Raw genomic sequence first — 25,757 nt, forward strand, 5'->3', positions numbered from 1 at the left:
GTTAATGTTTTTCAAAAGTAGTAAAGCAGAGCATACTGTGGATTCAAAATTATTTGTTTGATACTAATTTTCATGGGTTAAGGTGAACCACAAATTTAAATAATTTAATTTTGGATGTAACGCGTCTTCTGATTGGCTGACGTTATTTTGTTATGAGCCCATAGACATAATTTAGTCATGTGACCGTGACGTCATCAATGTTTTTTCATGGTTTTCTACGGTTTAAAATGGAATTTAGAATTAAATTATAAGAAATGACTGTAATATTTTTTCTGTCTATTCAAAATAACATAAAAAATGTGGTGTACACTGTTAAATAACCTGCTACGCGCGTTATTCAGTGTGCACCAATTTTTTTATGTTATTTCTTCATAGACAGAAAAAATATTACAGTCATTCCTTAAATGTTCAACAGTTTACACTTTTTCTATAGATCTAAAATTGGTATGCAGTGATTGGCAAAACCACGAAATCAAATATCTGTGAAAATGCAAGTATACCGCATTCCACGAAAAATGATAACCACAAATATAATTGAATCCACAGTATACATTCTTTATGCCACCTATTAATTATTTCTAGTTTGCTTAACACTACATCCTTTTTTTCACCTATGAACTTCTATCTTAATTTTAAAACTGGGTTACAATATTACCTAAATTATACTGAGCCTCCACACATGAAGAGTCATTCTGTAGAGCCTCCTTATAAAACTCTCTTGCCTTCTCAAAATCTCCTTTTGTATATAATACATTCCCTTTGTTTACAAGAGCTGAAAACACAATAGAATTTTCATTATAAATATGCATCATTTAAAATTGGTTTTTTAAACATGTAGTAATTTGTGTGCATGATAAACCAATTCTATATACGAGATTTAGTAAAAAAACTGTATTATAAATCTACCTAAATCAAACTTTGTTTACAAATAAAAAACAATGGAACCAATTTGTTCCCACTTACATGTTCAAGGTAAAATTTTTCCTTTGCACAACAAATAAATTTCAGCATTTATTCTTTTCGTGAAGCATGCCAAAGCTCATTCAAATTTAAAAAAAAAAAATCTTGTCCAAACATTCAGAATCATTATGACAACTTTTCTGTTAAATATTAGTGACATAGCGTATAACTAGTACAATTTATGGTTGAATAATGTCATGGAATAGATAGGTTTCAATATGACATAATTTGAGTTTCCAATTTATTCCTTGGCCGCCAATTTAGTGGTAAATGAATGATTTTCCTTTGACAATTTTATTGTATCGTAGTGAGGAATCAAGAAAGCCAAATGAAAACACTTATTTCTAAATTCTAGCAATCTTTGGCAGATTTATGAAAGAATTTTAGCATGTCAACATGGCAACTAAGGGGGAGTAACTCTTGTTCATATTGTGTCAATCAAATGAGCCTCTTTATCAGTATGTTATATACCTGAAGGATTATATCTGTCTGCCTGCATGGCAACCTCAGCATACTTGTCTGCCTGAGCCATGTCATTTTCCTTTAAAATAAATCACATTCATTTAGGCATGAATTTCATTAAAATATCTAATAAATCACAAGAGGAACAACAATTAGGTTGTATTGGTGTTTTTGTGACATGGGATAGAAAGATTGCTCAAATTTAACAGAGAAACTTTTGCACATTGTATTCCTGTACACTGGATATTGCAGTTGGGTTTGCCCATAAGAAATTGAATTTTTAAAACATAAATTTTTTTTAAGCATAAATTGAGAAACAAAAGTCTTGCAACACGGCAAAAATTGAAAGATCCCATTAAATTTACCATAGTTTACCCCCCTACCTTTCCACCTTTTCTTTGGTATTTGTTAATTTTTCTGTTTGCAATAAATTTGTATATTAGAATGCTCTAGGAATTTTATGTGTCAATTTGATTTTTTGTAGTGTGAAAAGAACCAGTTACCTTTGTAGCGATGGTATATGAAAGATACCACCGATAGTTGAGAAAAATTTTCAGAGCTAAATCAATTAGATAGGAAGGGGAAGGAAATCACCCTAGAAAAAGATGTATCAATGTATAAATTGTGAAGAATATTGACATGCATATTTATAACGTGTCAGATGAGAAAAGGTGTGAAAACATGCCAAGAAATATGAAAATAGTAATATTGGTGCCAGAAGTATGCAGGCGTTTTGCATTGTACACACACTTGAATATTCTTGTCTGATAAACAAATTGTGGTATCTTACATAGATATTTACTTTATGTGTGATATTTTTAACACAAAAAAAATATTCCCCAAAATACAAAAACAAGTGGGAAAAAAACAAACAAAAAATTTAATTAACAAGAAAACATAAACAAAAACAAAAAATCACAAATACTTTAGTTTATATTTTATTCTACAATGTTTTATAACATTTATCATGAGCGAATTTTACTGAAATAAAAATCAGCTCAAGAAAAAATATTCTTTTTATCATTTTTCCTGCAGAAATGAAAGAGTGGGGAAAAGTAAAAAATAAAGTATTAATCCCTATATATTCATATTTTAATTAAGGATTCAAAAAGGAATTGAATTTATTCCAAGTTCTTAAAATGTCCATAAACAAGAATTGTTTATTTCAATAACATCCTAAGGTGACTGAAAATGCTCTACATATATACATAAACACCGAACTTATTAAAAAGTGAAAGCTATCCAACAACGTCAAAATCATTAAAAAAAACACTAGCTAACACAAAAACAAGATTTCATGGAAAATGCTGGTCTTTTCCAGGAACTGGTATATAAAAAAGAATAGTGGGAGAGAGTCAGCAAAATAAAATTGATGGTAAAATTCACAAAACAAAATTGAAATGTAGTGGTAATATCTAACTAGACAGTCCAAACTTAAAAGAGCCTTTATTGTTAATGACCATAATATTACTTAACCAAACATATAAAAGTTGGCTGAAATTTGGAGGCAATCAACCTTTCACAAGGTACACAAATTTAGTTACTTTTTTTATTTTCAAATTTGTAAAATTTACCAATTAGAATTAAAGATTGCCTCTGAAGGCCATACTTATAATTAATCAAAACAAAACCAGTTTTTTTTTAATAAGGGCTTTCCGCCATACTTAAAGGTTTCACTGTCACCATTCTGTAAAGCTTTAATGGTCTAGTCTTGTGTTTTCATGTACGAAAGGATAAATATCAGATCTTGTACTTCAAGAACTTGTGGAATTTGTATAATAATAATAATAATGAACATACTGGTTCAGTACTGCTGTGTTCAATCTATATCAGACTGAAACATTAAATTGAATGTTTAAGGTGATACCTAACACTTTAACTAAAATTAATTTGGTTCTTTTAATTTTCTGAAAATTTTGACAAAGTGTTTACTTTGACCCTTTGACAAAAATATAAAAATTTCAAAAAATTTGAACCAACCGTTTAATCAGAAAAATTACACTGGTTATATATATAGTAGTTTGACAAACACTTATTTTGATCATTGAGAAGCTTAATATTCCCATATGAACACAACGTCATTAAAACATTCTGCTGATTTTACAGAGTTATCTCCCTGTAGTGTTAGGTACCACCTTAAATAACAATCTTTTAGAATGTAGGTATTGTTTTTTCAATGATATATTTTCATATACAACTACATGCATATCTATTGTGATTCTTATGCACACAAAAAAAGGGGCTAAAAGTAAGGACGTCATTCAAAAATTCCTTTTAGTGATTTTCAATTCCCCCTTACCCAAATGTTTTGTCTAAGTTATCAAATGAAATGTGATTCCTAAAGAAGTAAAATCCATGATGGGTGTAATTATATGTTCATACTTCAAATTAAATATTTCTAATGACTTCTGGATAATTTGTGAGAAAAATTTCTAAACATCTTGAAAAAAAATATAAAAATGTAAAACTTCATCAGTTAATTTATACGTGTAAAAAAAAAGGATATATCTATTCGTCTATTTACAATGTCAAAAAATAAAAACATTCCCAAAACTTTTAATATGCACAGATAATGCAGACATGCGCCCAATTCATTTCAACTTAAGCAAACTATGGCTGAATAAAAGAGTCAAATAAAATATAACCATCCATAATATTGTATGGGAAGACTCAAGCAAGATATGTATAGCATTTTCAGACCGCTAAAGGAATAAACAGAACATGTATAGATATACAACAAAACTAATGTGTACAATACCTCTCCTCGCTGTATAAAACACAATTATCATGTAAGTCACACAACATAAAAAAAAAAAACTCTCGTCGTGTAAAATGATACAAATTAATTTTTTTCACTGTCAGGGTTATTGTCATGTAAGTGACACAACATAAAAAAAACCAACTCTCATGGTGTAAAATAATACGAATTTATTTTTTTCACTGTCAGGGTTATTGTCATGTAAGTGACACAACATAAAAAAAAAAAACAACTCTCGTCGTGTAAAATAATACTAATTTATTTTTTTCACTGTCAGGGTTATTGTCATGTAAGTGACACAACATAAAAAAACCATCTCTCGATGTTTTAAATAATATAAATATTTATCGCTATTTTACGAAGTTTTCCTTTGATCTTACTGACTGATATAATTCTCTCTCAGCATAGTACAGAGATGAAAAAATTAATCACTAGAAACAAGGGCGTATCTATGTCATTGTTTATGTAAACATCAATGTTAAAATAGTGATACTGTAAACCATCTTATTTTCATGGATACTTTATTTCACGTGTTGCCCTTTCTAATTTCGCTACTCTCAAATTTACTTGATGTATTTAAGTTAGAAATAATCAAAGTTTTACATATTCCTGACAATTTATATTCGTGATTTTTTTTTTCTACTCACAAAAAGTCGCAAAATAAATGACTTGCGAAAATAAGTTGGTTTACAGTAAAAAGATTATATCATTGATCATCTCAACTCAAATGCTTTTCTCACTTTCGCCATACCAGCTGAAGTGAGGAAATCATTCTCATTAAAATGACCAATGACGATCTATAAATATTCTGTGGCGGATCGGGTCTATATTGTATAGACTTTTTTAATTGTAAATCAAGTGATGTGGACTCATTATAATTCCTTGTATACCAATTTTTCCTTGGTTTCATGGATACAGGTGAACCAGGTGAACCACAATGAATTACAAATGTTCTATCGGCTTAGTATGCAGAGATTTGAAGAACAACGAAATCCAATATCCACAAAAATGCAAGTTTTCCTCAATCCACTAAAACTGATTACCACGAAAATAAATGAATCCAAAGTGGCATTATTTTCATGAATTCCTTCTCACTTCGTTTTGTAGAAATTTATAGACAACAAGTATGATACCAGATTAGTGAAAATACAGAATTTATTTTATAAGTGGAATATCTACTTTTTTTTAAAACAGTGTTCATTCCATTGAGTGTTAAGTCATTTGCAAGTTCAACTGAAAGAAACATGCTTGAATTTATCATGCTGTTGAAAAATAATTACGGAAAGTCAAAACACTTTTCTTTAAAGCAGTCAAAAGATTTCATTATTAAAGTCTACATGCAAATTTTAATCATACTACATTTTACGGTACAAAAGATGAATAAAAAAATAGAAACTTGAGGGAGAGGTCACAAAAGCAAATGATAGACCAAAATGACCTAATTTGCTAGATGCTGATTAATAAACCAAATTTGGTGTTTTTACTGTCTTCTGATTGGTTAAAATTATTAGTTTATTTTCAATGTTGTCAATTTTGATGGCGACACGCCCACTCTGACGTTGTGTATTCATACGCCAACATGTGTGTACGTTGTTCTTGTTAATATAAAAAGTTCTTTGAGCCTTATTTTTGATAGAAATTTATTTATAATGAATGGCAATAATTTATTTTGATTTTATTGAACCATAAAACTAATTTTTGACTCTTCACTTTTTACATAATCCGCTTCGCAGATTATTCAATGGGAAGAGTCAAAAATTAGTTTTATGGTTCAATAAATTCAAAATAGATAATAGCCATTCATTAAATAAACCAAATTTTTGACATATTTTTTACATGGATACAACAATCACACAATCGTGCACAGACATGATATTTCTATCTCTTATAGTGCCTCATATATGAATACAAAATTCCATGGTATCAAAACTAGTTAACTCAAACTTTATTAATAAATATTGTTTGGGATAGTGAAAATCCATCCTTTTACCCCTAAAACATTTTAAAAGTCTTATAAAGTGAAGAGCCAGAGGTATGATTGCCAATAAGACAACTATCCACTAATTTAATGTATAAGAATTTATAGGCAATCATACATCCTTCATGCTTTTATGGTTAAAAAGCATAATCCTATTGATGATTTTGCTTTGCTCCACGTGGTACAGATGGTCACTTTCTTTCAGATTCTTGTATTACTCATTAAATCAAAAATGTAGTGTAGGTGACTTCATGCATACATTACATTGCACACAGTAAAATATCAAAACAAATGGAATATCAACTTAACAATAATAAGCAAGAGATCCAACTCCTATATACTAACCAAGAAGTAGAGGAATGATAAATTAGTTGCGGCTGTACTTGCCACCTTGGAATCTTTCTTCTCAAATGACTTCAGAGTCTCTATAGCCTGTCAAATTTAAACATAAACAGTTATCACATAGATATGTCTCGTCTTTTTGTAATTTTGATTATGCAAATGTTGAAATGAAATTGAAATAGAAATAATAATTTGATACATGTGTAAATGCATCAATATGAACAGCTGTGGCACCTTCAGATTTATATCACACAATAAAAAGAGATGTATGTTTTACCTGATTAAAGTCTTTTTGTTTAAGATACATGATGGCCTTGTCAATTTCAAGGTCATGTGCTAAATCAAGGTACTGTGAGTTCTTCACCTGGTCAACACACCTGAAAAAAATGAAAAAAAATGAAAAAATTTCAAAAGCATGTACATGATATATTTGTATCATTCTGAAGGGCCTGTATCCCTACACAGGTGTATAGGCCATACAATTAATGTATCCTGTAGGCAGCATATACAATTCATTCCCTCGGCCCAAAGAAAACTGTGATTATATTAAAAAAATTCAAGAAAAGATCATATTTACAGCGCCTTATTGATTTTAGTTAAAAAAAATAAATCAATTCTAAAAGCTCTATAGATCAGGAGAGCCAATTGTGATAGGTTTGAGTACTAGCAAACTAGATTAACCATTTTCATGTTAAGGAGACTGTTTTCAGTAAGAAACTATTTTTTTTCTGAGAATAATGACTGTTTCTTGGGACATGCTGCTTTTAGGTCGATAAAACATTTCATTACCAGTCATATCCAGATGCAAATGTTGGTTCTATGGCAGGGGAGATAATCTTAGCTGCAGTTTTTATACAATTCTCAGCTTCATATTTCCTACAATATGTAAATATAAATCAGTTATTCAATATTTTTTTACAACTGTTCATTTCTTTGAACAATTTCCCGTTCTACAATTATTAATTTTTTTTTTATAGTGCTATTCAATTCCTTGAAAATTTATTGAAATCCTATATAAAACATATACACATATATCTTCCAATAAATAGAGACGACATAGTAATATCTGACAATCATTTGTTTCAAAAGAAACACTGATATATATTTTTAAAATAGCTTTTTATAGAAAAAGTAAATAATGACAAGGCAAGGAACTGTTATCTGCAGAAAACAAAAGAAAATTTTTTTCTTGTTCAAGGTCATTTGTGTATGTGTGTGTGCATCATGTACCAATTTTTGTGTATGTGTGTGTGTGTGTGTGTGTGCATCATGTACCTATTTGTTTTTTGTTTTGAGTCATGTATCAATTTTTATTTTCTTTGTGTGTATCATGTACCAATTTTTGTTTTGTTTTGTGTCACATACCAATTCATGTAAAATTATCTTTTTGCTTTGTGGTATGTACTAACTTCCTTTTTTTGTTTTGTATCATGTTCTAATTTGTATATTATTACCTTGCTCTTTCGTTTTGTCTCAAAGAATCATTCTTTATTACTTCTACAACCAAGTTGTATTGTTTATCATCCTGAAAAAAAAAATTCAATTAGAATGAGAAACAAATTTAAAACAGGTTAATTGAACATGCTTACGACATCTTCTTAGATCATCTTAAAGAGAAATAAAACAAGATGTGGGGGAAATCAGAATAATTTACTCTCCTACCTACATGACTTAGAAGCTTAATTCTATATACAGAAGAAGGAGAACATAAATACTACAGCATCTCAATGACACTAAAATCTTTAAAGCATTTGAGATTTATTTTGGAAGAGAACTTGAAAGTATAAATAACCTTATAAATGTACACACATATTATTCTTTTCCTGTATATTTGATTCCTTGAAAGATGTTCGTGAAATTCAAAATTGCAAATTGACCTCTTTTTGATATTAAATTTGCTGTCACATGACAAGCAAATATCAACTATCAAAATTAACATAAAAAAGAAACCCTCTCACAATAATAGAAACAATCAAATAAAATTGGTGAAAATGTAAAAAAATAAAATAATAACAATACTGTGGATTCATTAATATTATTTGGATACCAATTTTTGTGGATTTCGTGGTTATAGTTGTACCACAAATTTAAATGTTCAAAGAATTGCAAATTTTCTAAAGGTTTGTATGCAGACTTTGTCAATACAGGCATTCCTCAATCCACAAAAAATTGGTACCCACAAAAATAAATGAATCCACAGTTATATAGTAATAGGAAGGTCTCATGGGGGGGTTCTGATCCCGAATCCTGCTTACTGTTTTGTCAGATTCCTGTATCCTGCTTACACTATGTACCTAAGCAATTCTCATTTTTTTGTAATTTTCTGTATCCCGCTAGACTTAATTTCCCTTTTTCACAGCACAATAATTTAACTTTCACGTGTCACGCTTACAAAAAATCGGTAATCCCGCGTCAGGGTAAGACCCCAATGAGACCCACTAAAAGATGTTAAAACGAGATCTTACACTATGTGCCAGGTATTTGTCTTCATCGTCAACCTTTAAATCTACTGTCAACAATTTCTGGAATGCCCTCTTCATTTTCTCACGATCACCAAGAGCAAAGTAACAAAGAATTAAGTTAAAACCAGTCTTAAAACTTGGTGCTTCTGACATGATATGTTCAAAGGATGTAATTGCATCATTATACTGGCCCATCTTAGTAAACACTATTCCTATGTTTTGCATTATCTTTGTTCTGAAATACAAGTGATACAGGTATAAAAAAAGTTCATTTAATGTAATGTTTTTTCAACTTCTAAAGCTCATACTTTGAAAATTTAAATTCTTATCTACTATTGAAAATCTCCCACAACAGAAGGAGAATCTATAAGAACATGTTTGATATGCTTACTAGTATATTTGATGAAGAATTGCATATTTATGTAAGGGAAGATCAAAGTTGGAAATATTTGCACAATTCATATTCTAGTTATTTTTCTTCTAGTAAATGTCATGAAAATAAGTCAATGAAAAAAATGTGTAGATAGATGTCTTTTCCTTAAACTATGAATTTTAATCATAATTTACTATTTATCTTTCATTTATTTCAAATATGAATCCTTTCTTTCAGTTAGTTCTATCATTCACCATCCAGTCAACAAAATGAAAAGTCTTATCAGATGAATATAAATACAAGACTTCAGGGTATATTTTTAACCTTTTTTGTCTCTACTTCAAATATATTTTATTGCACTACTAGTTGGGAACAATGTCCCATAGCCCTAAAATGATGTTATGGTTCCTACGTGTGTTTTTTTTAAATTGCTGATGAAACCAGGAGAATTCAACAAATATATCATACATTTATATTCTGTGTTAGTTGCATTTTGCAAAGTAATTCTACAAGCACAAAATACAAAGAGAAAAAAAAATGTGTCTGTTATTTGTTTTGATAATAAATTTGAGGTTATACCAAAAGTACAAAAGTAGAATTAATCGAAATTTTTTTTTACCTTTTTACCTTAAAGACACACAAAACACATTTTTCAAAAATAAACCTTCTTACCTCATTTCTTTATGTGCATTAGGAACCTGATCCAAGGCCATTCTGTAAAACTTGATAGATTTAGGAAAGTTCCTCTGCTTAAAATATATATTTCCCATGTTGACCTTGAGACGTCCTACAATGCAACAAAACAAATGAATATATACAAGTGTATAACTTAACAAATGAACACACTTTAATTCAAATCTTCTTTTTCTAAATAAAGTAAATATTTTGATTGCTTCAGAAACTTAAGAAATTGATTCTCACAAAAGAAATCACTTCATGCCAATTTTCATATTTAATACTTGGGAAGAACAAAACAGTTGATTAGAAAATTCTATTAATCATATGTTTTTTTATTTTAATTTGTATCCACTGACTTTTGAAGAAAACTTTGCATACTTTCTGCTAACTTACCTGCATTTGAAAACATTTTATTCTTCACTATAACATTGTAAGTATTCAAAGCTTCATTATACATTTCATTAGCTGCATACTGGTTGGCCAAGTTAAAAAGAACCTATAAAAGAAAGGAAAAATGTTTATAATTTCTAAAATAGAGTAACACCTTAATAAAAGGGATATAAAAGTGAGCAATCACATAATGAGAAAATACAACATTATCTCTTGGTTCTTAGCTTCAACTAGTTGGTTTACTTAGAATTTTACTTATAAATGGACTTAGTTTTTTTTCCATTTAACATGACATTCAGTTTTTAAAACATTTAATAGATTCCTAAACCATCCTGGATTTTTCCCATACTTGGATAGAAAGTTCTTGCAATCAAAAGATAGTATCCAGAGGAAAATTTTAGTAATTCTTTTCCATTTTTGTTGAGCCTGCAACTAACAGCAAAAGTAGCCAATACACTGGGTTCAGCAGGACCCTTATGACTTTTTTTTTATTACATAGCTAACACTTCCAATTAACTTTGATCTTGCTCCAACTTGGCAGTCTAAATGATTGAATATTCCTTCAATATTTTTAATAACTTAACAAAATACTAACTGAATAAGTAAGATCCAGATTAATGGAGTCTCCCATGGATTGTTGCTCTCTCTGTCTCACCAATACTCTCTCTTTCCTACCAGCTTCTTTAGCTTTCTCCAATGCCTAAAAAGTAAACAATATCATTAAAACATGATCCAGATTATATCCATTGACCTGACTAATATAATTGTTTTCACTGTTAAATTTTTGTTGAGAAATAAACTATGCAACTATTAAACTTTTAAAGGCTATTTTACCCTTGGGCATGCAATTTTAAATATTTGTTTTGGGTGAAATATGAAAAAAAATCTTCAACATGTTCAAGATATCAATAAATATACTTATTCTACCATTAAATCTGTGCTTGAGTGTTAAGTTTGTATCTTATTGTAACAAATGATTACTATCACAACACACATATATATAATTGTCTAGAAATCCATTGTTTTAGAAAGTGATATATATATAAATTGCCTTTTTTATTCAGTATTTTTTTATGGTTAGCTGTCTCATATTTATAACAGACACAAACAAAATCTATAACAAATCATTCCAAATATATAAATTACCAGACTAAGATCACCAGTACTGTTTGCAAAGCAGCTTTCTTCTATTAGCTCATTTACTTTCTTCTCAAGTTGTTTTATTTTCTCTTCTGGCCTATTAAAACAAATCATAAATAGATAAAAACAAGAATGTGTCCAAAGTACACGGATGCCCCACTCGCACTATCATTTTCCATGTTCAATGGACCGTGAAAATGGGTAAAAAATATAATTAGGCATTAAAATTAAAAAGATCATATCATAGGGAACATTTGTACTAAGTTTCAAGTTGATTGGACTTCAACTTCATCAAAAACTACCTTGACCAAAACCTTTAACCTGAAACTCGCACTTTCATTTTCTATGTTTAGTGGACCGTGAAATAGGGGTCAAAAGTTTAATTTGTCCTTAAAATTAGAAAGATCATATCATAAGGAACATATGTACTAAGTTTCAAGTTGATTGGACTTCAGCTTCATCAAAAACTACCTTGACCAAAAAATTAAACCTGAAGCGGGACAGACGGACGGACGAACGATCGAACGGACAGACGAACGGACGCACAGACCAGAAAACATAATGCCCCTCTACTATCGTAGGTGGGGCATAAAAATAATAATATACTTCTGAATAAGTAGTGATTTACAATTTCAGATTCTGGTTGGTTGACAATAATTTTCAAAATCATGCACTAATTTGTGTTTGGTTGACAATGTTCTAAACAATGATTATCCAACCAATGGTGTAACATGTTTTTTTCATAATGGTATAGGAACAATGACTTGACCCACAATCATATAGATGCTGACAGGGTGAAATTTCTCTTCATTAAATGACATCATCTAAAGCAATGAAAAAACCCCAAAAAAATTAAGATCAAGAAAACAAAATAACAGGTGGACAATGGCATTATACTGAGAAAGTTTGATTCAATTCTAATAATATGGGAAGCAATTACAAATGTATACTATAGTGTGCAGATATTACTGTAATTATATGCTCTTGAAACCTAAACAGAATTTTGTGAAACTTTGTAAAATTTTATTTATGTGATGTACTTTTACACCTCCTATTTCATTACCATACAGTACAAATTAGTGTTACAGACTGTAAAATATTTAAGAAACTTCTACTAAGAAAACCTACGTATCCTCTGGCTTTGGTTCAAGTGGTGGAGCTGGTCCAGACTGATTTAAAGGATCAAAACCTGCACCTAGAAAATAACAAAAAATGTACATAAACACAACACAATCACAACATTAAAATTTTCAGTTAAAAAAAGAAAATGAAACTGCATTCGTGTAATTCTTCAACCTTAAAGTGCTTTGTGTCCTCACAAATACACTTTGTGTGCTGATGGTTCCTTTTTAAATGTCATATAACTCCTGGTTCAAACAGTTTGTCAAAAAAGAATCCTGACATGTATTTTTAAAGACTGCATAATCAATGTTTGTAAAATGTTGTCACTTTTATAACCTTGATGAGTTTACCAAATATAACTACAAGCTCTTATTCTAAAATAGTGGTTTTTCTTATGTAACCGTATCATCAGACAAATAAAATTGCAGTCTTGTTCCAAGTCTTTCTAGTGCATGGTACCAAACACCTTGACTAAAATAAATTTTGCTCGTTTAATTTTCATAAACATGATAAAATATGGACAAAATATTTCATTTGACCCTTTGATAAAAATATGGACAAAATATTTCATTTGACCCTTTGATAAAAATATGGACAAAATATTTCATTTGACCCTTTGATAAAAATATGGACAAAATATTTCATTTGACCCTTTGATAAAAATATGGACAAAATATTTCATTTGACCCTTTGATAAAAATATGGACAAAATATTTCATTTGACCCTTTGATAAAAATATGGACAAAATATTTCATTTGACCCTTTGATAAAAATATGGACAAAATATTTCATTTGACCCTTTGATAAAAATTTGGACAAAATATTTCATTTGACCCTTTGATAAAAATATAAAAATTTCCCAAAACTTAAACACACTTTTTGGAAAATTTTTATTAGATATATAGCAGTTTAAAAACACAATTTTTGATCATTGAGAAGCTTAATATTTCCATAACAATAGATTGGGATGTAAACACACAGCTAATTTTTACAGAGTTATCTCCCTGAAGTGTTATGTACCACCTTATATTACACATACCTCTGTTTCCAAAAGAGGTATAACCTGCAGCTCTTACAGCTGTCATTGGTCTGGCCATTTCACCTCCAGCTTGGCCAGTGGTCAAGCGTCCCATTGAAGATGGCATGGCTCCTCGCCCTTTGGCAGCTGTTCCGGGAATCTTTCCAGTCTAAAATGGAAAGTACAATATATACATGTATATATATATATATATATATAATTCGTCTGAACATCAGCCCAACAATGTTATATCTGTAAATTTGTGGAAGCAAATGTGTTGTTCTTCCCTGGTCAGGATTCAAACTCATGCTACTGAGATATTGTGGCACCAAATCACCTTGTACTGTGCCTGACAGTGACACACTAGACCACTCAACCACCTAGGCTATAGTATATAACAAACTTGTATTAATGTGTAAGTTAAACTTAAAGGACTTCCTTTCAAGTTGTAAGATACAAATATTGCTAATCTTGCTGGTAAACTAATATGAATAACTCTATGTAAAACATGACAAAATAATTAAAACCAATATATGCAGATATATAATACCGAAATTCCTCTAAACATGAAATAGAATTATGATAAAGGCTGAGGTATTTACATTATGTATATTTTTCAGAATTCACAAGAATTAAACAAAGCAACACAAATTGTACATGTTAATAAATATCATATCATTAAAAAGATTTAAATAAATATCATAAAAAAGTTTATATGACTATTTATGGGTGCAGATATTATAGAAATTATACAATTTTCAGTGAGAGATCAGAAGAAATCTGATATTTTTTTTATTTATTTACAGGTGGTACAAAAGACAAACTGATGATGATGCATTGAAATGTATCAGAAAAAATATATATGGTTCTGCACTTACTGGAGGTGGTCTTCTCCCATGACTTGTTCTCATTACAGCTTTCTGAAAGCTTTCATCATGTTGTAGATCCTATTTAAAAACATTAAAAATACATAAGTACATAAGCAAACATGCATTAAAGTGTATGTTACAATGTCAATGTAAAAAGAATTATATCATTATAAGGACAAAGCACTTTTTTCTTTAATACATTCTTCAATAGTAATTTCATAAAGATGTAGAATAACATTACGTCATATGTATCATATTAACATAGTACAGGGACAGCAATAATTAACAGATTGCTCTCATGTATGTGAACTCAGTTTTCATATTACAAATCAACTAGCTGCACTACATGTACATAATAAGATTTAACGATTTTTTTTTTAAACTTTTAAGCTTCTTCCACTATCATCAATGATTATATGCATATATGTATTAATTTGAACTACAACAAACTATTGTGAACTGCTATCCAATAAGTATGGAAAAAAACTTACATCTGTATCTAAAGTGGCATTATAATCGTTGAAACCTGAATACATCTCATCCTCATCTTCTCCCGCTAAATTAGTTTGCTCCATCATACTCATTCGGTTCATCTATACTGTCTGATAAATAAATAAATTTGGTGTATTTACTGTCTTCTGATTAGTTAAAAATATTACTTTTCTTTTCAATGTTGTCAACTTTTATGGTGCCAAGTCCACTCTGACGTTGTGTATTCATATGCCAACATGCGTGTACATTGTTATTGTTATTATAAATAATATAAAAAGTTCTTTGAGCCTTATTTTTGAGAGAAATTTATTTATAATGAATGTCAATAATTTATTTTGAATTTATATTAATTTTTGACTCTTCACATTTTACATAATCCGCTTCAGATGTATCTATCTGTGAATGGCATATTTTTGTGGTGTTAACAATTTGGTACAAGGTTAATATTTTGTAAGAAACTATGATAATGTCGGTTAAAGAAATAAATTTAAGTCTTGAACTTAATGAACTTCTTATTGTGTTATTTTATTTCCCTCAACATGCTCAAAGAATCGATGCTGACAGTGACATAATCATATGATATGCCTATAAGGGCCCTTTGATTAGGAAATAAACATATTTGATTTGATTTGATAACTTCATAAGTATGAAACTGTTGCATGGCCGAAACTAGTCCGAGATTTCTCTGAGATCCAACGGCAGTTTTGCCAGACAAGGTCACAGATTGTCTGGCAAAACAGTCTTTGGATGTCATAGTTATAGCCAACTAGCAAGGCCAAAATGGGACGGCATACATTGTAGCTCGTGCCATATCAAAAAGTGGATATTTGCCGGTCCAAAATAAATGTGCTGCTTTGTTGCTTCTGGAGCCAACTGACGGCCATGGAATGATATAAATCGGGCATCAATTTGTTCATTTTTCATTTATCTCTTCATTTATGTAAGTTTCACCTAGCCTCACCGGACACAATTACGAACGATTTTTGAACTGTGATTAATATTTTTTTATGTAGACTACTTTTCTTGAATTGTTTATACCATAGAATTTAAGATATATGAAGGCTTTCCATTTTGCATCCTATCCCACATAATTTTTTATTCACGTTAGGATACTTTAGTAAGATTTGCGTGACCTCGTTTTACAGGTCAAGAGAGTCACATATGGACGCAATTCCGAACAGCACTATATTGATATATCTTGCAGAAGAAATCAATGACAACAGTCTAGATTGATAAAGCATACATTAATCTTTATCTCAAACACATTTTCAAAGGAAAATAACATTCACAAGTTTGTTTTTTCCTTCAATTACTTCAGCAGTGGTTGCAGACGAAATGTCGGTCATGTGGAAAGGAAAGATTTCTGATTTTTTTTGTTTTTGCGTAAGTTCCTCCATTAAAGGAGCACTAAATTCAAGTTTATCCATCTCAATTGTGTACTTATCATTCATCTATTGATTTTTTTTTATATAGGTCAACATTTTTTGGAGTTCTCTGGACTTTTCAATAAAATAAACATATTTGCTTTTTACCATAAATAGGGTCATTAGAGTCTAAAAAACGTCAATTGTGGGGTGATTTGGGCAAGATAAAAGGCATCACGCATATGAACAGAATCGGGAGATATTTTTCTTTCTTTATATTAACAAAAGAAGGCAATATGCACTTACCTTTATGTTTTTTTTTATATAACTTGCAGGCCAGATTGCCGTTCTTATAATATAATCGGAATGATTTTGTCATCGTCTTCAACATTCACAAATGGCACATAAATTGTATTATCATGAAAACAAGGGAATTTTAATAGGGTTTTTATTTATAAAAACATGTATTGATAAATATAAATAAATATGATCTCAGTGGGCAAACATTGGAAATCGTTCGCAATTGTGTCCAGTCGTAATTGCGTCCTGTGGGACTACCTGCTGCCCTTTATTTTCTCATATTTGACAGTTTTCAAAGTGACCCAATGATTCAGACATTTTAACTTTTATTTTGGAAATGGATGTCAAGTTACAAGAGACTTAGCCGATTCGAGACTGAAGTATGCAAATATTATTCTAATTGATGTCCAAATGATATAATTCCAAGGCTGTCAGTCGGCTCCAGAAGAAACGAAGCAGCGCATCTATTTTGGACAGGAAAATATCATCTTTTTGATATGGGACAAGCTCTGACGATCTATGGCCCCAGCTTGTTTGGCAAAAAGCTGTTGGACGTCAAAGTAATCTCGGACTACTTCTACTAGGCCAAAAGGTCTTGAACTGTTGAAAGCGGTATCAGGTCCGTTCGCGCCCAATATAGTTTCGCACCCTACACGTTCGCACCTCACATTTTCGCCCCCCACGTCCGTTCGCACCCTACATGTTCGCGCCCAATTTTTAATAAAATTTAAGTTAAATTGTTAGAAATTATTCATATGAATATAACAAATAATTGTATTCTTTATGAATAAAATTTGAGAATTTATTGAATAGATTTTTTTTTTTATCAATCTGATGATTAATTATTAAATGTTGATTATGTATGATTATTGCTAATTGGTATTTATAAACAGCCTAACTTGGTGTTATTGTTTACTGTTGTTTATAAATCATGATTGTTGTTTTAAATTGCTTTGATGTAAATACTAATAAAATAAATATTAATTATAGCAATACACTTACCATGCATACCAGTTGTTCAACATGTTGTCAGATTCGCACTTAATTGACTAGAAACAGTGAAAAACAAATTATTTCAATACACTAACCAAAACACGATTAAGAATTATTCAACACACAAATGAAATAGTTGTTGTCAGAATAACATAATCTGACTTAAAAACAAGGACTTTTTTTTTATAAACTTGTCATGACACAAAAAAACTTGTCAGTATCTCGAATTATTTAGAAACAATGGCATATATATTTATACCAATACACCTCCAAAAAATTGACTAAACAAAATCAATCAAAATATAGACCCAAAGTGTGAATGCGGTCAATTAGAAACTGTGGAACATTATTTACTATTTTGTGAAAATTATGAAGAGGCAAGACAGAAACTTATACATGAGATATACTTCAACACAGGATCGTTACATATTGATTTGGAACTTTTATTGTCAATAGAAAAAAACGACAATGTCTCCGTCTCTAATGAAACACTAATGCGATTGTTGGGTGACTTTATTTGCGAGTCGCGCCGGTTTGATTAATGTAATGTTAGATTTTTTTAATTTTTTTTCTTTATTTTTTCTTTTTCTTTCTTTTCCTTTAAATTTTCATGTTAATTAATAAATGTAGATATATTTTTTAGTTTTTGGAAAAATATGTTAAGCACAGTTGCCACCTAATAGTATGTATTTTAAAGTACAAGTGAGTTGTTTACCAGAGTGAGATATAAATACATGCGAGTTTTAAATAATTACAAGGGAGACAATCCAGTGTCAACAGCGACACCTACAGAATACAGAATACAAAAATTGGTAAAATTGGGTGCGAACGTGTGGGGTGCGAACGAACTTTTCACAAAATTTGGGTGCAAACATGTGGGGTGCGAAAGTGAATGGGGGCGAATGTGGAAGGGTGCGAACGTGATTGGGCGCGAACAGACCCGGATTCGTTGAAAGCGTTCATATACCTGTAAGATACCTGTAAGATCGTTTACAGAGTGTTTGATTTGAGGAGAGAGCATTTGACTATCCCTTCACTGGTGTTTTCATTGGATTTGCAGCATAATTTAACCTAAAAAAGATTAAATTAGATTCCCCAACCTCTGATGCATCAATGACCGAGGCTCTGTCTGTCAAGTGTCCGTACGGAATAATTTTATAAACAAACTTGTATATTTTGAAGATACGGCAAAATGAAGCTTTCATAGAATGTAACAGTTTCAAGAAATGAAGACGCGCTTGTTAGGTTAAGCTAAACCGTATCAATATGCTAGAAATATTATGATTTACCTAAGAAACAATATTTTCACCTTACTCCGGTGTCTCCAAGAAAATATTCACTGGAATTTCCCACAATTCAATTTAAGTTTACGGAAGTTCAACCTTAGTAACAAACAAAATAAGTATTACTATCACCGACCAAGCTTATTTTATATATTAATTTTTCCTATTGATCTTTAAAGAGCCCATAATGGTTTGAAATATGTGTACATCATCATTTCATATAGGCATGCATTTTTACATATGATCATCCATATTATACATCCACATGAGTGAGACACAAAGACATATACGCAAAGATTTGCTCAAAACATCTAGGTATGGTGGTATAAAAATTCTCAACATACATGTATTACCAAGCCTCGTACATAGACCAACAGTGTAATTCAATACTTTACAGACATTCAATTCATAGAAAAAAATAAAATTAACAGACAAAAAAAGTGTTAAAAAAAATAAATATTTCAATATGTTTTGCCACATTGTAGTTGGGATATGTCAGTTTATGCAGTTTGCCTTATATGACACCAACAAAATAATAGTTCAACAAAAATTAAGATTATGTGTACAAAAAAAAAAAAAAATAACATCAATATGTATTGTAGAAAGAAAATGATCTATAGTTAAAAGAGAGATAACTCTGATTTTTTTATACAAAGAAAGGGAGATAAGCACAAATATTATTGATGATTTTGAAAATGAGTATGTTATTATCTGTGGAGATTTTAATCTTGTGTTAAATCCAAATTTAGATTGTTATAATTATTTACACATAAATAATCCTAATGCTAGAGACAAACTATTAGAATTGATTGACGATAGATCTCTAGTTGACCCCTATAGGGAACTTTTTCCTGACCTGTGTAGATACACTTGGAGAAAAAAATCACCTTTCAAACAAGCTAGGCTTGATTTTTTCTTATTTTCTGAAAACATTTTGTCGTTTTTGAAAAATTGCTGTGTAGAACCCAGTTACCGATCGGATCATTCTAGAATTATTCTAGAACTTGAATTGAATCCATTCATTAGGGGGAAAGGTTTATGGAAGTTCAATAATTCTTTGTTGTATGATGCTGACTATGTTAATGTTATGAAGGAAAAAAATTTGGATGTAAAAAAACAGTATGCAGCCTTGGTATATAATTTTGACAATATTAATGAAGTGAATAATAATGATCTTCATTTTACAATTAATAGTCAGTTGTTTTTGGAAACTCTATTAATGGAGGTGAGGGGCAAAACTATCTCATACTCTAGCTTCAAAAAGAAGGAAAGAGAGAGAAGGGAAAAAACTTTAAAAGATGACATTAATATTTTAGAAGAAAATGTAAACTCAGGTTCTATACAGCAATTCAATGGAAGACAAAAAAAATGAACTAGAAAAATTCAGAAAGGAAAAAATGCATGGTAAAATAGTTCGATCTAGAATACAGTGGATAGAAGAGGGAGAAAAACCCACAAGTTATTTTTGTGGACTTGAATCTAAGAATTTTACCAGCAAGATTATTTCAAAGGTTGAAAAAGAAAATGGTGATATTGTAACTAACCAAAAAGAAATACTTAAACAGGTTAAAATATTTTATGAAAATTTGTACAAAAACAGAGATGTTGAATGTTGTAAACCCAAAGATATTGAAAATAGTCTACAAAATGTAAATGTTAGAAAGTTATCTTTGGATGAACAAGATAAACTAGAAGGTGAAATATCAGTTCAGGAAGCTGGTGAAACTTAAAAAAAAATGAAAAGCAATAAAACGCCTGGATCAGATGGTTTTTCAAGTGAATTTTTAAAATTTTTCTGGCCTGATTTAAAAAATTTTGTTGTAAGATCCTTGAATGCAGGGTATGATAAAGGGGAACTTTCTGTTACTCAAAAACAGGGGATAATTACATGTCTTCCAAAGGGTAACAAACCTAGACATTTTTTTAAAAACTGGCGCCCTATATCTTTGCTTAATACTGTATATAAAATTGGCTCTGGGGTTATAGCAGGAAGATTTAGAACAGTTTTGACTAAACTTATTGATACTGATCAGACAGGTTTTATGAGTGGAAGATATATTGGGGAAAATCTAAGATTGATCTATGATATCATGGAATATACTGAAGATAATGATATACCAGGCCTTTTATTGCTAATAGATTTTGAAAAAGCCTTTGATTACATTTCATGGGAATTTCTTTTAAATGTATTGAAATTTTTTAATTTTGGCGATTCTATTATAAATTGGGTGAAAGTGCTCTATCAAAACATTAATTCAGCAGTCATTCAGGGAGGGAATCTTTCAGACTTTTTCACTGTTGAACGGGGTTGTAGGCAAGGTGATCCATTATCGCCTTATCTTTTCATTCTTTGTGCTGAAATTTTAGCGTTAAAAATAAGAGATAACAAAAATATAAATGGAATCAAAGTTCTTGATGTTGAACACAAACTCTCGCAGTTTGCTGATGATACATCACTACTTTTAGATGGTAGTGAAGAATCTTTAAATGAGTCATTACTGGAACTAGATTGGTTTGCTAAAATTTCTGGTTTGAATATAAATTTTTCCAAAACTCATGTCATTTGGATTGGAAATAAAAAGTACAGCACAGAGACACTTTGTACAAATCAAAATCTTACTTGGGGAAGCACATCCTTTAAATTATTGGGTGTTAATTTTGATGTTGATTTAGAAAAACTAGTTAAAATCAATTATGATGAAAATATTGTAAAAATAAAAAGACTAGTCAAACAATGGTCTAGACGTAACATTACTGTTATTGGTCGAATTACTGTTGTAAAGACACTTATGTTGCCGATTTTAAATCATTTAATATTGTCACTACCTAATCCAAGTGAAGATATTATTAAACAGATAAATGAACTGATGTATAAGTTTATTTGGAACTCACCAGTTCATAGAGTGAAAAAAGATGTAATACAAAAAGATTATTGTGATGGAGGCTTAAAAATGATTAATTTACATGCTTTTATAAATGCTTTGAAATGTACTTGGATTAGAAGAATTTGTAGAAATGATTGTAAATGGCGAAATATATTTTTGTCATATGTTGATAAAGATAGATTATTTAGTTGTGGTAATAGCTATGTAAAGCAACTACAGCAAAGTATTAAGAATAAATTTTGGAAAGATGTACTGGGTGCTTGGCAAATGGTAATTGAAAAAGAAATGAATTTGCACGACTGGGAATATTTTCTTTCCAGTCCAATTTGGATGAATAACCTATTCCAAATTGATAACAAACCAGTTTTTTTCAAAGACTGGCATAGTAAGGGTATTTTATATGTAAATGATATTGTGGGGGAGAATGGTACCTTTCTAAATTTTTATCAATTTCAGGAGTGTTTTCAGATGGATATAGACATCATGAAATATAATAGCATAATTTCTATGCTAACTAAGACTTCCAAAAAAATTAAAAGGGGAGATTATAAATTAGTATCTCCTTTCATACCATCAGTTATAAAGACCATTCTCAAAAGCAAAAAGGGATCAAAAGATATGTATTTGGTGCTAAACAAAAACAACACTGTTCCTACAGGAGTAAAAAGATGGGAAGCAATTTTAGTTTTAGAAAATCAAAACTGGAAAAAGATTTTTCAATTACCATTTGCTATTACAAAAAATACTAAGCTACAATGGCTTCAGTATAGAATTAATCATAAAATTCTGGCAACAAATACATTTTTAAACAAAATTGGGATTGTGCAAAACCCATATTGTACTTTTTGTAAGACTGAACTTGAATCAATTGAACATATACTGTGGGATTGTTATTATGTACAGCAATTTATTGAGCAAACTGAAATGTGGTTTCTCCATAACGGTATTACCCGTATGAGAATATTAGGAGGATTCCGCTTAAAAATAGCAGGAACCCAGGCGGAATCCACCTAAAAATTAAGACTTATAGACGGAATTAAGGCGGACATGGAATATTGAAAAAAATCCGCCTGAAGTATCAAAGACCTTAGGCGAAATATTTACTACTTTCCTGTTGAGTTAACAGGATTTCTTTAGTAAAAGAAATATCATAGACGGAATGCTGGACTTAGTATATTTGTTCAAGTTTGTTAGGAGGAAATTGGACTTAAAATAGTTGTTCAAATTTATCAGGCGGGAATTGTACTTAGAAATTTTTTCTAACTTTTGAGGCAGAATTGTTCTTTTAATTTTTTTTTTCAAATGAAAATGTATCATTACTGATGAGAGAGTGCATGCATGGTGATTATTTGGGCCATAAAGCCAGTATTTGTACCCCCCTGAAATCCAACATATTTAATATTTTTATATTTAAAGAGTCTTAAAGATGGCATATTAAATTCAATTAAATTCAAATTGTGATAGCATTGTTAGGTAATTTATAACTTTATGTTATGTGTTGCTATTTATATACATTTAAACATATAAAAAGTGACTAGAATATATATACTTATTTCACTAACAGTGATAACAATAACTTGTTTTTGAATTTTCCAACATAGGAATTGCAGGTTAAATTAATTTATTTTCAAGTACAATTAATTATTAAGTGTATCTCTATTTAATTAAGTAATAATCATGATAATACACAAATAGTATTTCCATGCAGTCTCTTTCTTATCAATTAGTGATAGAAATGTTATGTAGGTCCCCCATCTGTTTTCCATTTGCCTCTGTGAAATGGACAGGAAATGATATGTACACACTCAAGAGTTGGGGCCTTATGAAGGAGACCACATTGCTTTGTACATTTCTCTTAAATTGCTACAGTCCAAAATATAAAAATAATAGATAAAAATTGGTGAATATTATTTATTTATTATTATAAATCAAATATTTAAGATTTAGGTAATTAATAGTATAATGATTAGGGAAACATTTCAAGGAATCAAACAACTCCCAAAATAACCCCAACACTCAGGTCAGATTCAAAATTTGAACTTGCAGACATTACAAGAAAAGATGTCTTAAATATTTATCTTGACCAAAATATGAATTTTACCATGGATCATTAGAGTTGTGGACTAAAAAGAGCCAAAGTATTCTATTAACATTAAAAAGTGCAGATGTATATATTCTTCTGATGACATGACTATTGGATTTGTGAAGATTGATGTTTTCATATATATTTTGGATTGAATCTTCTGGTAAGTTGAAATTATGAATATAAGTATTTCAACCTTTTTGAATATTATGAAACTGCTATTTCCTTCAAATAACTTGTGACATATATATATATATAAGTACCATGTAGGATCAAGAAAATAACTATATAAGACCATTCATTTTTTGCATAATTACATCATGTTCATAATTACTGTGGTATTTGTGTATGACACAAGACTTATATCTTTAAGACAATCTCTTTTATATGATATTATTTGATAGTTAAGTTTTGGCAAAATTGGAGATCTGTTGTATGACTGTAATAATTAAATATATATAATAGACATCTATTCCGAAAAATCATAAAGTGTTATCTTTTAAAATTTAGTACATATGTACTCAACTATCATGATTATGGATCAAATTTAAGATTTTTAAAATGGCAAGACAAACATTTTGTACATGTAAATGCGGGCCTATGATGTTAAAGTAAAATAAAAGACCAATACTACATCTACTAATCAAAGCAAAGAATAACCTATACACTTCATGCACAGTATATGTAATAATTATTTTGTTTAATTGTAATAAGACAATTTTTTTTTATATTTCAGAACTGGTGAAACAAAAGAAAATTGTTTTCTGATAGGACTGAAGAATGGACACATTCAATCAGACTTGGAGTAAGTAGTTTTATATGAAAGAAATCCTTATGAATGCTTTTTAAGTAACTTTTGCACATATTGGACTTTTAACAAATTTGAAAAAAATCAAAAGTTGTAAAACCATCTGTAATATTTTTTTGATATAAACATGATATATATCTTTAAAATTAGCAAATTGAAAACAGGGGTTACAGCCCACAGGTCTTATTTTATTGAGAAAATCCCCAAAACAGGTCATAGTAAATTCATTATAATTATCTGCCCTTGATTTTACAAGGATTTTTTCCTTAAAATATAATTACTCTTTAAAACATGCTTAACATCTTATTTTTCATAGTTTAATCTTATAATTTCAAGTTTTAGATGTTTCTGTTGTAATATGTATATTGAATGATATATGTTAAAAATAGTAAATTCAGGTCAATATGTCAAAATGAAGGAAAACCCCACCTACTTAGGCAGCTCACAATTTACCTGTATAACATAGAGAAATTTGTCAAATTCCTTTTAGTTAAACCAATAATGCATGGTAATTTTAATTTATGTCCTCTTTTTTTTCAGGTTATGTTACTGCTTGGTGCACAAAACACAACAGATCCATGCAAGATGGTCATATCAATGATGCTGTTACAGAGCAAATCAGTTATGCACGAAATAAATTCAGGAACTTGTGATAATAATTTATATTCAAAGAACACTGAAAAACCCTTAAAAATATGACTAATAACTGAAAATGAAGAAATTGTGAAGAACTAAAAATGTCAAAATTATACATACATGTATAGTAATTTGTAGTTGCTTAAATAAATTCGATCAAGTTTGATAACATTTTTTGCATTTTATTGTATGAAGGCCTAGTTTTTCTTCGCAAGAAGGCATGGCAGTGGTAAAAACCTGAATCTTTGGAATGAAAAAATTCTTTCATTGAAGACAGAATTTTTTCATATTCTTAAGGCGGATTTTTTTTCATATTCTAAGGCGGATTTTTTTTCGAAGGCAGATATATTTTCCGTTTCA

At 29.9% G+C, this 25,757-nt stretch overlaps 1 protein-coding gene and 1 long non-coding RNA gene across 7 annotated transcripts in view; one reads left to right on the forward strand and one right to left on the reverse strand.

Moving 5' to 3' along the window:
- The window catches only part of LOC139491412 (intraflagellar transport protein 88 homolog), a 55,555-nt gene that overhangs the window by 12,973 nt on the left and 16,825 nt on the right, over positions 1-25,757 (reverse strand). The window contains exons 1-16 of one of the 6 annotated variants that reach the window (XM_071279094.1): positions 18,992-19,081; positions 15,045-15,151; positions 14,563-14,631; positions 13,706-13,853; positions 12,672-12,738; positions 11,550-11,640; positions 10,999-11,103; positions 10,407-10,509; positions 10,008-10,122; positions 8,966-9,197; positions 7,955-8,025; positions 7,290-7,376; positions 6,778-6,877; positions 6,504-6,590; positions 1,432-1,501; positions 656-772 (exon numbers count right to left, since the gene is read on the reverse strand). In XM_071279094.1, coding sequence (XP_071135195.1) covers positions 656-772; positions 1,432-1,501; positions 6,504-6,590; positions 6,778-6,877; positions 7,290-7,376; positions 7,955-8,025; positions 8,966-9,197; positions 10,008-10,122; positions 10,407-10,509; positions 10,999-11,103; positions 11,550-11,640; positions 12,672-12,738; positions 13,706-13,853; positions 14,563-14,631; positions 15,045-15,146 — 1,564 coding nt within the window. In that variant the 5' untranslated portion in view covers positions 15,147-15,151; positions 18,992-19,081. Of the gene's footprint in view, positions 1-655; positions 773-1,431; positions 1,502-6,503; positions 6,591-6,777; positions 6,878-7,289; positions 7,377-7,954; positions 8,026-8,965; positions 9,198-10,007; positions 10,123-10,406; positions 10,510-10,998; positions 11,104-11,549; positions 11,641-12,671; positions 12,739-13,705; positions 13,854-14,562; positions 14,632-15,044; positions 15,185-18,991; positions 19,082-25,757 lie in introns of those variants that run through there. The other 5 variants (XM_071279093.1, XM_071279099.1, XM_071279096.1 and 2 more) reach the window with 5 other exon arrangements.
- LOC139491415 (uncharacterized) lies at positions 24,075-25,435 on the forward strand. The gene is made up of 3 exons (XR_011656536.1): positions 24,075-24,116; positions 24,690-24,758; positions 25,302-25,435. It is a non-coding gene; the product is annotated as an uncharacterized lncRNA (long non-coding RNA).

Source organism: Mytilus edulis, chromosome 10 (genome assembly GCF_963676685.1).
Source record: "Mytilus edulis chromosome 10, xbMytEdul2.2, whole genome shotgun sequence".
Taxonomy (NCBI): Eukaryota; Metazoa; Mollusca; class Bivalvia; order Mytilida; family Mytilidae; genus Mytilus; species Mytilus edulis.